General features: G+C 60.2%; 1 protein-coding gene across 1 annotated transcript in view; it reads right to left on the bottom strand.

Annotated features, from left to right (window-relative positions):
* Positions 1–12,197, bottom strand: part of LOC129858659 (mucin-1-like) — a 90,584-nt gene that overhangs the window by 58,966 nt on the left and 19,421 nt on the right. Inside the window, exons 5-7 of the mRNA XM_055927958.1 lie at positions 7,466–7,596; positions 5,730–6,236; positions 2,044–2,283 (exon numbers count right to left, since the gene is read on the bottom strand). Coding sequence (XP_055783933.1) covers positions 2,044–2,283; positions 5,730–6,236; positions 7,466–7,596 — 878 coding nt within the window. The remainder of the gene's footprint in view (positions 1–2,043; positions 2,284–5,729; positions 6,237–7,465; positions 7,597–12,197) is intronic.

The following is a 12,197-nucleotide window of genomic DNA, read 5'->3' as shown; positions in this document are numbered from 1 at the left end:
GGAGCTGGGGTAGAGGATGGAGCTGGGGCTGAGGATGGAGCTGGGGCAGAGGATGGAGCTGGGGTAGAGGATGGAGCTGTGGCTGAGGATGGAGCTGTGGCTGAGGATGGAGCTGGGCCAGAGGATGGATCTGGGGTAGAGGATGGAGCTGGGGCAGAGGATGGAGCTAGGACAGAGGTTGGAGCTGGGGTAGAGGATGGAGCTGGGATAGAGGATGGAGCTGGGGCAGAGGATGGAGCTGGGGCTGAGGATGGAGCTGGGGTAGAGGATGGAGCTGGGCTGAGGATGGAGCTGGGGTAGAGGATGGAGCTGGGGCAGAGGATGGAGCTGGGGCAGAGGATGTAGCTGGGGTAGAGGATGGAGCTGGGGTAGAGGATGGAGCTGGGGCTGAGGATGGATCTGGGGTAGAGGATGGAGCTGGGGTGAGGATGGAGTTGGGGCTGAGGATGGAGCTGGGGTAGAGGATGGAGCTGGGGTAAAGGATGGAGCTGGGGTAGAGGATTGAGCTGGGGTAGAGGATGGAGCTGGGGTAGAGGATGGAGCTGGGGCTGAGGATGGAGCTGGGGTAGAGGATGGAGTTGGGGTAGAGGATGGAGCTGGGGTAGAGGATGGAGCTGGGGTAGAGGATGAAGCTGTGGCTGAGGATGGAGCTGGGCCAGAGGATGGATCTGGGGTAGAGGATGGAGCTGGGGCAGAGGATGGAGCTGGGACAGAGGATGGAGCCTGGGTAGAGGATGGAGCTGTGGCTGAGGATGGAGCTGGGGTAGAGGATGGAGCTGGGGCAGAGGATGGAGCTGGGGCTGAGGATGGAGCTGGGATAGACGATGGAGCTGGGCTGACGATGGAGCTGGGGTACAGGATGGAGCTGGGTCAGAGGATGGAGCTGGGGTAGAGAATGGAGCTGGGCTGAGGATGGAGCTGAGGTAGAGGATGGAGCTGAAGCTGAGGATGGAGTTGGGCTGAGGATGGAGCTGGAGCTGAGGATGGAGCTGGGGTAGAGGATGGAGCTGGGGTAGAGGATGGAGCTGGGGCTGAGGATGGAGCTGGGTTAGAGGATGGAGCTGGGCTGAGGATGGAGCTAGGGCAGAGGATGGAGCTGGGGCAGAGGATGGAGCTGGGGTAGAGGATGGAGCTGGGGTAGAGGATGGAGCTGGGGTAGAGGATGGAGCTGGGGTAGAGGATGGAGCTTGGGTAGAGGATATAGCTGGGGTAGAGGATAGAGCTGGGGTAGAGGATGGAGCTTGGGTAAAGGATGGAGCTGGGGTAGAGGATGGAGCTGGGGTAGAGGATGGAGCTGGGGTAAAGGATGGAGCTGGGGTAGAGGATTTAGCTGGGGTAGAGGATGGAGCTGGGGTAGAGGATGGAGCTGGGGCTGAGGATGGAGCTGGGGCAGAAGATGGAGCTGGGGCTGAGGATGGATCTGGGGTAGAGGATGGAGCTGGGCTGAGGATGGAGCTGGGGATGAGGATGGAGCTGGGGTAGAGGATGGAGCTGGGGTAGAGGATGGAGCTGGGGTAGAGGATGGAGCTGTGGCTGAGGATGGAGCTGGGGTAGAGGATGGAGCTTTGGTAGCGGATGGAGCTGGGGTAGAGGATGGAGCTGGGGCAGAGGATGGAGCTGGGGTAGAGGATGGAGCTGGGGCAGAGGATGGTACTGGGACAGAGGATGGAGCTGAGGTAGAGGATGGAGCTGGGGTAGAGGATGGAGCTGGGGCTGAGGTATAGAGCTGGGGTTGAGGATGGAGCTGGGGAAGAGGATGGAGCTGGGTTAGTGTATGGAACTGGGGTAGAGGATGGAGCTGGGGCTGAGGATGGATCTGGGGTAGAGGATGGAGCTGGGCTGAGGATGGAGTTGGGGCTGAGGATTGAGCTGGGGTAGAGGATGAAGCTGGGGCAGAGGATGAAGCTGGGGTAGAGGATGGAGCTGGGCTGAGGATGGAGCTGGGGTAGAGGATGGAGCTGGGCTGAGGATGGAGCTGGGGTAGAGGATGTAGCTGAGGCTGATGATGGAGCACGGGCTGAGGATGGAGCTGGAGCTGAGGATGGAGCTTGGGTAGAGGATGGAGCTTGAGTAGAGGATGGAGCTGGGGTAGAGGATGGAGCTTGGGTAGAGGATGGAGCTGGGGTAGAGGATGGAGCTGGGGTAGAGGATGGAGCTGGGGTAAAGGATGGAGCTGGGGTAGAGGATTTAGCTGGGGTAGAGGATGGAGCTGGGGTAGTGGATGGAGCTGGGGCTGAGGATGGAGGTGGCGCAGAGGATGGAGCTGGGGTAGAGGATGGAGCTGTGGCTGAGGATGGAGCTGTGGCTGAGGATGGAGCTGGGCCAGAGGATGGATCTTGGGTAGAGGATGGAGCTGGGGCAGAGGATGGAGCTGAGACAGAGGATGGAGCTGGGACAGAGGATGGAGCTGGGACAGAGGATGGAGCTGGGGCAGAGGATGGAGCTGGGGCTGAGGATGGAGCTGGGCCAGAGGATGGATCTGGGGTAGAGGATGGAGCTGGGGCAGAGGATGGAGCTGAGACAGAGGATGGAGCTGAGACAGAGGATGGAGCTGGGACAGAGGATGGAGCTGGGACAGAGGATGGAGCTGGGGCAGAGGATGGAGCTGGGGCTGAGGATGGAGCTGGGCCAGAGGATGGATCTGGGGTAGAGGATGGAGCTGGGGCAGAGGATGGAGCTGGGGCAGAGGATGGAGCTGGGGCTGAGGATGGAGCTGGGGTAGACGATGGAGCTGGGCTGAGGATGGAGCTGGGGTACAGGATGGAGCTGGGTCAGAGGATGGAGCTGAGGTAGAGAATGGAGCTGGGCTGAGGATGGAGCTGGGGTAGAGGATGGAGCTGAAGCTGAGGATGGAGCTGGGGCTGAGGATGGAGCTGGAGCTGAGGATGGAGCTGGGGTAGAGGATGGAACTGGGGTAGAGGATGGAGCTGGGGCTGAGGATGGAGCTGGATTAGAGGATGGAGCTGGGCTGAGGATGGAGCTGGGCTGAGGATGGAGCTGGGGCTGAGGATGGAGCTGTTGAAGAGGATGGAGCTGGGGTAGAGGATGGAACTGGGGTAGAGGATGGAGCTGGGGTAGAGGATGGAGCTGGGGAAGAGGATGGAGCTGGGGTAGAGGATATAGCTGGGGTAGAGGATATAGCTGGGGTAGAGGATGGAGCTGGGGTAGAGGATGGAGCTGGGGAAGATGATGGAGCTGGGGTAGAGGATGGAGCTGGGGTAGAGGAGGGAGCTGGGGTAGAGGATGGAGCTGGGGTAGAGGATGGAGCTGGGCTGAGGATGGAGCTGGGGCAGAGGATGGAGCTGGGGCAGAGGATGGAGCTGGGGTAGAGGATGGAGCTGGGGTAGAGGATGGAGCTTGGGTAGAGGATGGAGCTTGGGTAGAGGATATAGCTGGGGTAGAGGATAGAGCTGGGGTAGATGAGCTTGGGTAGAGGATGGAGCTTGGGTAGAGGATATAGCTGGGGTAGAGGATAGAGCTGGGGGAGAGGATGGAGCTTGGGTAGAGGATGGAGCTGGGGTAGAGGATTGAGCTGGGGTAGAGGATGGAGCTGGGGTAAAGGATGGAGCTGGGGTAGAGGATTTAGCTGGGGTAGAGGATGGAGCTGGGGTAGAGGAAGGAGCTGCGGCTGAGGATGGAGCTGGGGCAGAGGATGGAGCTGGGGTAGAGAATGGAGCTGTTGCTGAGGATGGAGTTGTGGCTAAGGATGGAGCTGGGCCAGAGGATGGATCTGGGGTAGAGGATGGAGCTGGGGCAGAGGATGGAGCTGGGACAGAGGATGGACCTGGGGTAGAGGATGGAGCTGAGACAGAGGATGGAGCTGGGACAGAGGATGGAGCTGGGACAGAGGATGGAGCTGGGGCAGAGGATGGAGCTGGGGCTGAGGATGGAGCTGGGCCAGAGGATGGATCTGGGGTAGAGGATGGAGCTGGGGCAGAGGATGGAGCTGAGACAGAGGATGGAGCTGAGACAGAGGATGGAGCTGGGACAGAGGATGGAGCTGGGACAGAGGATGGAGCTGGGGCAGAGGATGGAGCTGGGGCTGAGGATGGAGCTGGGCCAGAGGATGGATCTGGGGTAGAGGATGGAGCTGGGGCAGAGGATGGAGCTGGGGCAGAGGATGGAGCTGGGGCTGAGGATGGAGCTGGGGTAGACGATGGAGCTGGGCTGAGGATGGAGCTGGGGTACAGGATGGAGCTGGGTCAGAGGATGGAGCTGAGGTAGAGAATGGAGCTGGGCTGAGGATGGAGCTGGGGTAGAGGATGGAGCTGAAGCTGAGGATGGAGCTGGGGCTGAGGATGGAGCTGGAGCTGAGGATGGAGCTGGGGTAGAGGATGGAACTGGGGTAGAGGATGGAGCTGGGGCTGAGGATGGAGCTGGATTAGAGGATGGAGCTGGGCTGAGGATGGAGCTGGGCTGAGGATGGAGCTGGGGCTGAGGATGGAGCTGTTGAAGAGGATGGAGCTGGGGTAGAGGATGGAACTGGGGTAGAGGATGGAGCTGGGGTAGAGGATGGAGCTGGGGAAGAGGATGGAGCTGGGGTAGAGGATATAGCTGGGGTAGAGGATATAGCTGGGGTAGAGGATGGAGCTGGGGTAGAGGATGGAGCTGGGGAAGATGATGGAGCTGGGGTAGAGGATGGAGCTGGGGTAGAGGAGGGAGCTGGGGTAGAGGATGGAGCTGGGGTAGAGGATGGAGCTGGGCTGAGGATGGAGCTGGGGCAGAGGATGGAGCTGGGGCAGAGGATGGAGCTGGGGTAGAGGATGGAGCTGGGGTAGAGGATGGAGCTTGGGTAGAGGATGGAGCTTGGGTAGAGGATATAGCTGGGGTAGAGGATAGAGCTGGGGTAGATGAGCTTGGGTAGAGGATGGAGCTTGGGTAGAGGATATAGCTGGGGTAGAGGATAGAGCTGGGGGAGAGGATGGAGCTTGGGTAGAGGATGGAGCTGGGGTAGAGGATTGAGCTGGGGTAGAGGATGGAGCTGGGGTAAAGGATGGAGCTGGGGTAGAGGATTTAGCTGGGGTAGAGGATGGAGCTGGGGTAGAGGAAGGAGCTGCGGCTGAGGATGGAGCTGGGGCAGAGGATGGAGCTGGGGTAGAGAATGGAGCTGTTGCTGAGGATGGAGTTGTGGCTAAGGATGGAGCTGGGCCAGAGGATGGATCTGGGGTAGAGGATGGAGCTGGGGCAGAGGATGGAGCTGGGACAGAGGATGGACCTGGGGTAGAGGATGGAGCTGGGGTAGAGGATGGAGCTGGGGAAGAGGATGGAGCTGGGGGTGAGGATGGAGCTGGGGTAGAGGATGGAGCTGGGCTGAGGATGGAGCTGGGGCAGAGGATGGAGCTGGGGTAGAGGATGGAGCTGGGGCAGAGGATGGAGCTGGGGTAGAGGATGGAGCTGGGGTAGAGGATGGACCTGGGGTAGAGGATGGAGCTGGGCTGAGGATGGAGCTGGGGTAGAGGATGGAGCTGAGGCTGAGGATGGAGCTGGAGCTGAGGATGGAGCTGGGGTAGAGGATGGAGCTGGGGTACAGGATGGAGCTGGGGCTGAGGATGGAGCTGGGTTAGAGGATGGAGCTGGGCTGAGGATGGAGCTGGGCTGAGGATGGAACTGGGGCTGAGGATGGAGCTGGGGATGAGGATGGAGCTGGGGTAGAGGATGGAGCTGGGGTAGAGGATATAGCTGGGGTAGAGGATAGAGCTGGGGTAGAGGATGGAGCTGGGGTAGAGGATGGAGCTGGGGTAGAGGATGGAGCTGGGGTAGAGGATGGAGCTGGGGAAGAGGATGGATCTGGAGTAGAGGATAGAGCTGGGGTAGAGGATGGAGCTGGGGTAGAGGATGGTGCTGGGGTAGAGGATGGAGCTGGGGTAGAGGATGGAGCTGGGGTAGAGGATGGAGCTGGGGTAGAGGATGGAGCTGGGGTACAGGATGGAGCTGGGGTAGAGGATGGAGCTGGGGAAGAGGATGGAGCTGGGGTAGAGGATATAGCTGGGGTAGAGGATAGAGCTGGGGTAGAGGATGGAGCTGGGGTAGAGGATGGAGCTGGGGTAGAGGATGTAGCTGGGGTAGAGGATGGAGTTGGGGTAGAGGATGGAGCTGGGGTCGAGGATGGAGCTGGGGAAGAGGATGGAGCTGGGGTAGAGGATGGAGCTGGGGTAGAGGATGGAGCTGGGGTAGAGGATGGAGCTGGGGTAGAGGATGGAGCTGGGGTAGAGGATGGAGCTGGGGTAGAGGATGAAACTGGGGAAGAGGATGGAGCTGGGGTAGAGGATGTAGCTGGGTTAGAGGATGGAGCTGGGGTAAATGATGGAGCTGGGGCTGAGGATGGATCTGGGGTAGAGGATGGAGCTGGGGTAGAGGATGGAGCTGGGCTGAGGATGGAGCTGGGGTAGAGGATGGAGCTGAGGCTGAGGATGGAGCTGGAGCTGAGGATGGAGCTGGGGTAGAGGATGGAGCTGGGGTAGAGGATGGAGCTGGGGCTGAGGATGGAGCTGGGGTAGAGGATGGAGCTGGGCTGAGGATGGAGCTGGGCTGAGGATGGAGCTGGGGCTGAGGATGGAGCTGGGGAAGAGGATGGAGCTGGGGTAGAGGATGGAACTGGGGTAGAGGATGGAGCTGGGGTAGAGGATGGAGCTGGGGTAGAGGATGTAGCTGGGGTAGAGGATGGAGCTGGGGTAAAGGATGGAGCTGGGGCTGAGGATGGAACTGGGGTAGAGGATGGAGCTGGGGTAGAGGATATAGCTGGGGTAGAGGATAGAGCTGGGGTAGAGGATGGAGCTGGGGTAGAGGATATAGCTGGGGTAGAGGATAGAGCTGGGGTAGAGGATGGAGCTGGGGTAGAGGATGGAGCTGGGGTAGAGGATGTAGCTGGGGTAGAGGATGGAGCTGGGGTAGAGGATGGAGCTGGGGTAAAGGATGGAGCTGGGGTAGAGGATGGAGCTGGGGCTGAGGATGGAACTGGGGTAGAGGATGGAGCTGGGGTAGAGGATGGAGCTGGAGCTGAGGATGGAGCTGGGGTATAGGATGTAGCTGGGGTAGAGGATGGAGCTGTGGCTGAGGATGGAGCTGGGGTAGAGGATGGAGCTGGGACTGAGGATGGAGCTGGGGTAGAGGATGGAGCTGGGCTGAGGATGGAGCTGGGGTAGAGGATGGAGCTGGGATAGAGGATGGAGCTGTGGCTGAGGATAGAGCTGGGGTAGAGGATGGAGCTGGGGTAGAGGATAGAGCTGGGGTAGAGGATGGAGCTGGGGCTGAGGATGGAGCTGTGGTAGAGGATGGAGCTGGGCTGAGAATGGAGCTGGGGCTGATGATGGAGCTGTGGAAGAGGATGGAGCTGGGGTAGAGGATGGAACTGGGGTAGAGGATGGAGCTGGGGTAGAGGATGGAGCTGGGAAGAGGATGGAGCTGGGTTAGAGGATATAGCTGGGGTAGAGGATGGAGCTGGGGTAGAGGATGGAGCTGGGGAGATGATGGAGCTGGGGTAGAGGATGGAGCTGGGGTAGAGGATGGAGCTGGGGTAGAGGATGGAGCTGGGGAAGAGGATGGAGCTGGGGTAGAGGATGGAGCTGGGGGAGAGGATGGAGCTGGGGTAGAGGATGGAGCTGGGGTAGATGAGCTTGGGTAGAGGATGGAGCTTGGGTAGAGGATGGAGCTGGGGTAGAGGATGGAGCTGTGGTAAAGGATGGAGCTGGGGTAGAGGATTTAGCTGGGGTAGAGGATGGAGCTGGGGTAGAGGATGGAGCTGGGGCTGAGGATGGAGCTGGGGCAGAGGATGGAGCTGGGGTAGAGGATGGAGCTGTGGCTGAGGATGGAGCTGTGGCTGAGGATGGAGCTGGGCCAGAGGATGGATCTGGGGTAGAGGATGGAGCTGGGGCAGAGGATGGAGCTGGGACAGAGGTTGGAGCTGGGGTAGAGGATGGAGCTGGGATAGAGGATGGAGCTGGGGCAGAGGATGGAGCTGGGGCTGAGGATGGAGCTGGGGTAGAGGATGGAGCTGGGCTGAGGATGGAGCTGGGGTAGAGGATGGAGCTGGGGCAGAGGATGGAGCTGGGGCAGAGGATGTAGCTGGGGTAGAGGATGGAGCTGGGGTAGAGGATGGAGCTGGGGCTGAGGATGGATCTGGGGTAGAGGATGGAGCTGGGATGAGGATGGAGTTGGGGCTGAGGATGGAGCTGGGGTAGAGGATGGAGCTGGGGTAAAGGATGGAGCTGGGGTAGAGGATTGAGCTGGGGTAGAGGATGGAGCTGGGGTAGAGGATGGAGCTGGGGCTGAGGATGGAGCTGGGGTAGAGGATGGAGTTGGGGTAGAGGATGGAGCTGGGGTAGAGGATGGAGCTGGGGTAGAGGATGAGGCTGTGGCTGAGGATGGAGCTGGGCCAGAGGATGGATCTGGGGTAGAGGATGGAGCTGGGGCAGAGGATGGAGCTGGGACAGAGGATGGAGCCTGGGTAGAGGATGGAGCTGTGGCTGAGGATGGAGCTGGGGTAGAGGATGGAGCTGGGACAGAGGATGGAGCTGGGGCTGAGGATGGAGCTGGGATAGACGATGGAGCTGGGCTGACGATGGAGCTGGGGTACAGGATGGAGCTGGGTCAGAGGATGGAGCTGGGGTAGAGAATGGAGCTGGGCTGAGGATGGAGCTGAGGTAGAGGATGGAGCTGAAGCTGAGGTTGGAGTTGGGCTGAGGATGGAGCTGGAGCTGAGGATGGAGCTGGGGTAGAGGATGGAGCTGGGCTGAGGATGGAGCTAGGGCAGAGGATGGAGCTGGGGCAGAGGATGGAGCTGGGGTAGAGGATGGAGCTGGGGTAGAGGATGGAGCTGGGGCTGAGGATGGAGCTTGGGTAGAGGATATAGCTGGGGTAGAGGATAGAGCTGGGGTAGAGGATGGAGCTTGGGTAGAGGATGGAGCTGGGGTAGAGGATGGAGCTGGGGTAGAGGATGGAGCTGGGGTAAAGGATGGAGCTGGGGTAGAGGATTTAGCTGGGGTAGAGGATGGAGCTGGGGTAGAGGATGGAGCTGGGGCTGAGGATGGAGCTGGGGCAGAAGATGGAGCTGGGGCTGAGGATGGATCTGGGGTAGAGGATGGAGCTGGGCTGAGGATGGAGCTGGGGATGAGGATGGAGCTGGGGTAGAGGATGGAGCTGGGGTAGAGGATGGAGCTGGGGTAGAGGATGGAGCTGTGGCTGAGGATGGAGCTGGGGTAGAGGATGGAGCTGGGGTAGCGGATGGAGCTGGGATAGAGGATGGAGCTGGGGCAGAGGATGGAGCTGGGGTAGAGGATGGAGCTGGGGCAGAGGATGGTACTGGGACAGAGGATGGAGCTGGGGTAGAGGATGGAGCTGGGGTAGAGGATGGAGCTGGGGCTGAGGTATAGAGCTGGGGTTGAGGATGGAGCTGGGGAAGAGGATGGAGCTGGGTTAGTGTATGGAACTGGGGTAGAGGATGGAGCTGGGGCTGAGGATGGATCTGGGGTAGAGGATGGAGCTGGGCTGAGGATGGAGTTGGGGCTGAGGATTGAGCTGGGGTAGAGGATGAAGCTGGGGCAGAGGATGAAGCTGGGGTAGAGGATGGAGCTGGGCTGAGGATGGAGCTGGGGTAGAGGATGGAGCTGGGCTGAGGATGGAGCTGGGGTTGAGGATGGAGCTGAGGCTGATGATGGAGCACGGTCTGAGGATGGAGCTGGAGCTGAGGATGGAGCTTGGGTAGAGGATGGAGCTTGAGTAGAGGATGGAGCTGGGGTAGAGGATGGAGCTTGGGTAGAGGATGGAGCTGGGGTAGAGGATGGAGCTGGGGTAGAGGATGGAGCTGGGGTAAAGGATGGAGCTGGGGTAGAGGATTTAGCTGGGGTAGAGGATGGAGCTGGGGTAGTGGATGGAGCTGGGGCTGAGGATGGAGGTGGCGCAGAGGATGGAGCTGGGGTAGAGGATGGAGCTGTGGCTGAGGATGGAGCTGTGGCTGAGGATGGAGCTGGGCCAGAGGATGGATCTGGGGTAGAGGATGGAGCTGGGGCAGAGGATGGAGCTGAGACAGAGGATGGAGCTGGGACAGAGGATGGAGCTGGGACAGAGGATGGAGCTGGGGCAGAGGATGGAGCTGGGGCTGAGGATGGAGCTGGGCCAGAGGATGGATCTGGGGTAGAGGATGGAGCTGGGGCAGAGGATGGAGCTGAGACAGAGGATGGAGCTGGGACTGAGGATGGAGCTGGAACAGAGGATGGAGCTGGGGCAGAGGATGGAGCTGGGGCTGAGGATGGAGCTGGGGTAGACGATGGAGCTGGGCTGAGGATGGAGCTGGGGTACAGGATGGAGCTGGGTCAGAGGATGGAGCTGAGGTAGAGAATGGAGCTGGGCTGAGGATGGAGCTGGGGTAGAGGATGGAGCTGAAGCTGAGGATGGAGCTGGGGCTGAGGATGGAGCTGGAGCTGAGGATGGAGCTGGGGTAGAGGATGGAACTGGGGTAGAGGATGGAGCTGGGGCTGAGGATGGAGCTGGATTAGAGGATGGAGCTGGGCTGAGGATGGAGCTGGGGCTGAGGATGGAGCTGTTGAAGAGGATGGAGCTGGGGTAGAGGATGGAACTGGGGTAGAGGATGGAGCTGGGGTAGAGGATGGAGCTGGGGAAGAGGATGGAGCTGGGGTAGAGGATATAGCTGGGGTAGAGGATATAGCTGGGGTAGAGGATGGAGCTGGGGTAGAGGATGGAGCTGGGGAAGATGATGGAGCTGGGGTAGAGGATGGAGCTGGGGTAGAGGAGGGAGCTGGGGTAGAGGATGGAGCTGGGGTAGAGGATGGAGCTGGGCTGAGGATGGAGCTGGGGCAGAGGATGGAGCTGGGGCAGAGGATGGAGCTGGGGTAGAGGATGGAGCTGGGGTAGAGGATGGAGCTTGGGTAGAGGATGGAGCTTGGGTAGAGGATATAGCTGGGGTAGAGGATAGAGCTGGGGTAGATGAGCTTGGGTAGAGGATGGAGCTTGGGTAGAGGATATAGCTGGGGTAGAGGATAGAGCTGGGGGAGAGGATGGAGCTTGGGTAGAGGATGGAGCTGGGGTAGAGGATGGAGCACGGGCTGAGGATGGAGCTGGAGCTGAGGATGGAGCTGGGGTAGAGGATTTAGCTGGGGTAGAGGATGGAGCTGGGGTAGAGGAAGGAGCTGGGGTAAAGGATGGAGCTGGGGTAGAGGATGGAGCTGGGGTAGAGGATGGAGCTGGGGTAAAGGATGGAGCTGGGGTAGAGGATTTAGCTGGGGTAGAGGATGGAGCTGGGGTAGTGGATGGAGCTGGGGCTGAGGATGGAGGTGGCGCAGAGGATGGAGCTGGGCTGGGGATGGAGCTGGGGTAGAGGATGGAGCTGGGCTGAGGATGGAGCTGGGGTAGAGGATGGAGCTGAGGCTGAGGATGGAGCACGGGCTGAGGATAGAGCTGGAGCTGAGGATGGAGCTTGGGTAGAGGATGGAGCTGGGGTAGAGGATAGAGCTGGGGTAGAGGATGGAGCTTGGGTAGAGGATGGAGCTTAAATAGAGGATAGAGCTGGGGTAGAGGATGGAGCTGGGGTAGAGGATGGAGCTGGGGTAGAGGATGGAGCTGGGGTAGAGGATGGAGCTGGGGTAGAGGATGGAGCTGTGGTAAAGGATGGAGCTGGGGTAGAGGATTTAGCTGGGGTAGAGGATGGAGCTGGGGTAGAGGATGGAGCTGGGGCTGAGGATGGAGCTGGGGCAGAGGATGGAGCTGGGGTAGAGGATGGAGCTGTGGCTGAGGATGGAGCTGGGGTAGAGGATGGAGCTGGGGTAGAGGATGGAGCTGGGGTAGAGGATGGAGCTGTGGTAAAGGATGGAGCTGGGGTAGAGGATTTAGCTGGGGTAGAGGATGGAGCTGGGGTAGAGGATGGAGCTGGGGCTGAGGATGGAGCTGGGGCAGAGGATGGAGCTGGGGTAGAGGATGGAGCTGTGGCTGAGGATGGAGCTGTGGCTGAGGATGGAGCTGGGCCAGAGGATGGATCTGGGGTAGAGGATGGAGCTGGGGCAGAGGATGGAGCTAGGACAGAGGTTGGAGCTGGGGTAGAGGATGGAGCTGGGATAGAGGATGGAGCTGGGGCAGAGGATGGAGCTGGGGCTGAGGATGGAGCTGGGGTAGAGGATGGAGCTGGGCTGAGGATGGAGCTGGGGTAGAGGATGGAGCTGGGGCAGAGGATGGAGCTGGGGCAGAGGATG

Source organism: Salvelinus fontinalis, chromosome 6 (genome assembly GCF_029448725.1).
Source record: "Salvelinus fontinalis isolate EN_2023a chromosome 6, ASM2944872v1, whole genome shotgun sequence".
Taxonomy (NCBI): Eukaryota; Metazoa; Chordata; class Actinopteri; order Salmoniformes; family Salmonidae; genus Salvelinus; species Salvelinus fontinalis.
The sequence above is the reverse complement of the archived record's forward strand: the minus strand, read 5'-3'. Positions and strand labels throughout refer to the sequence as shown.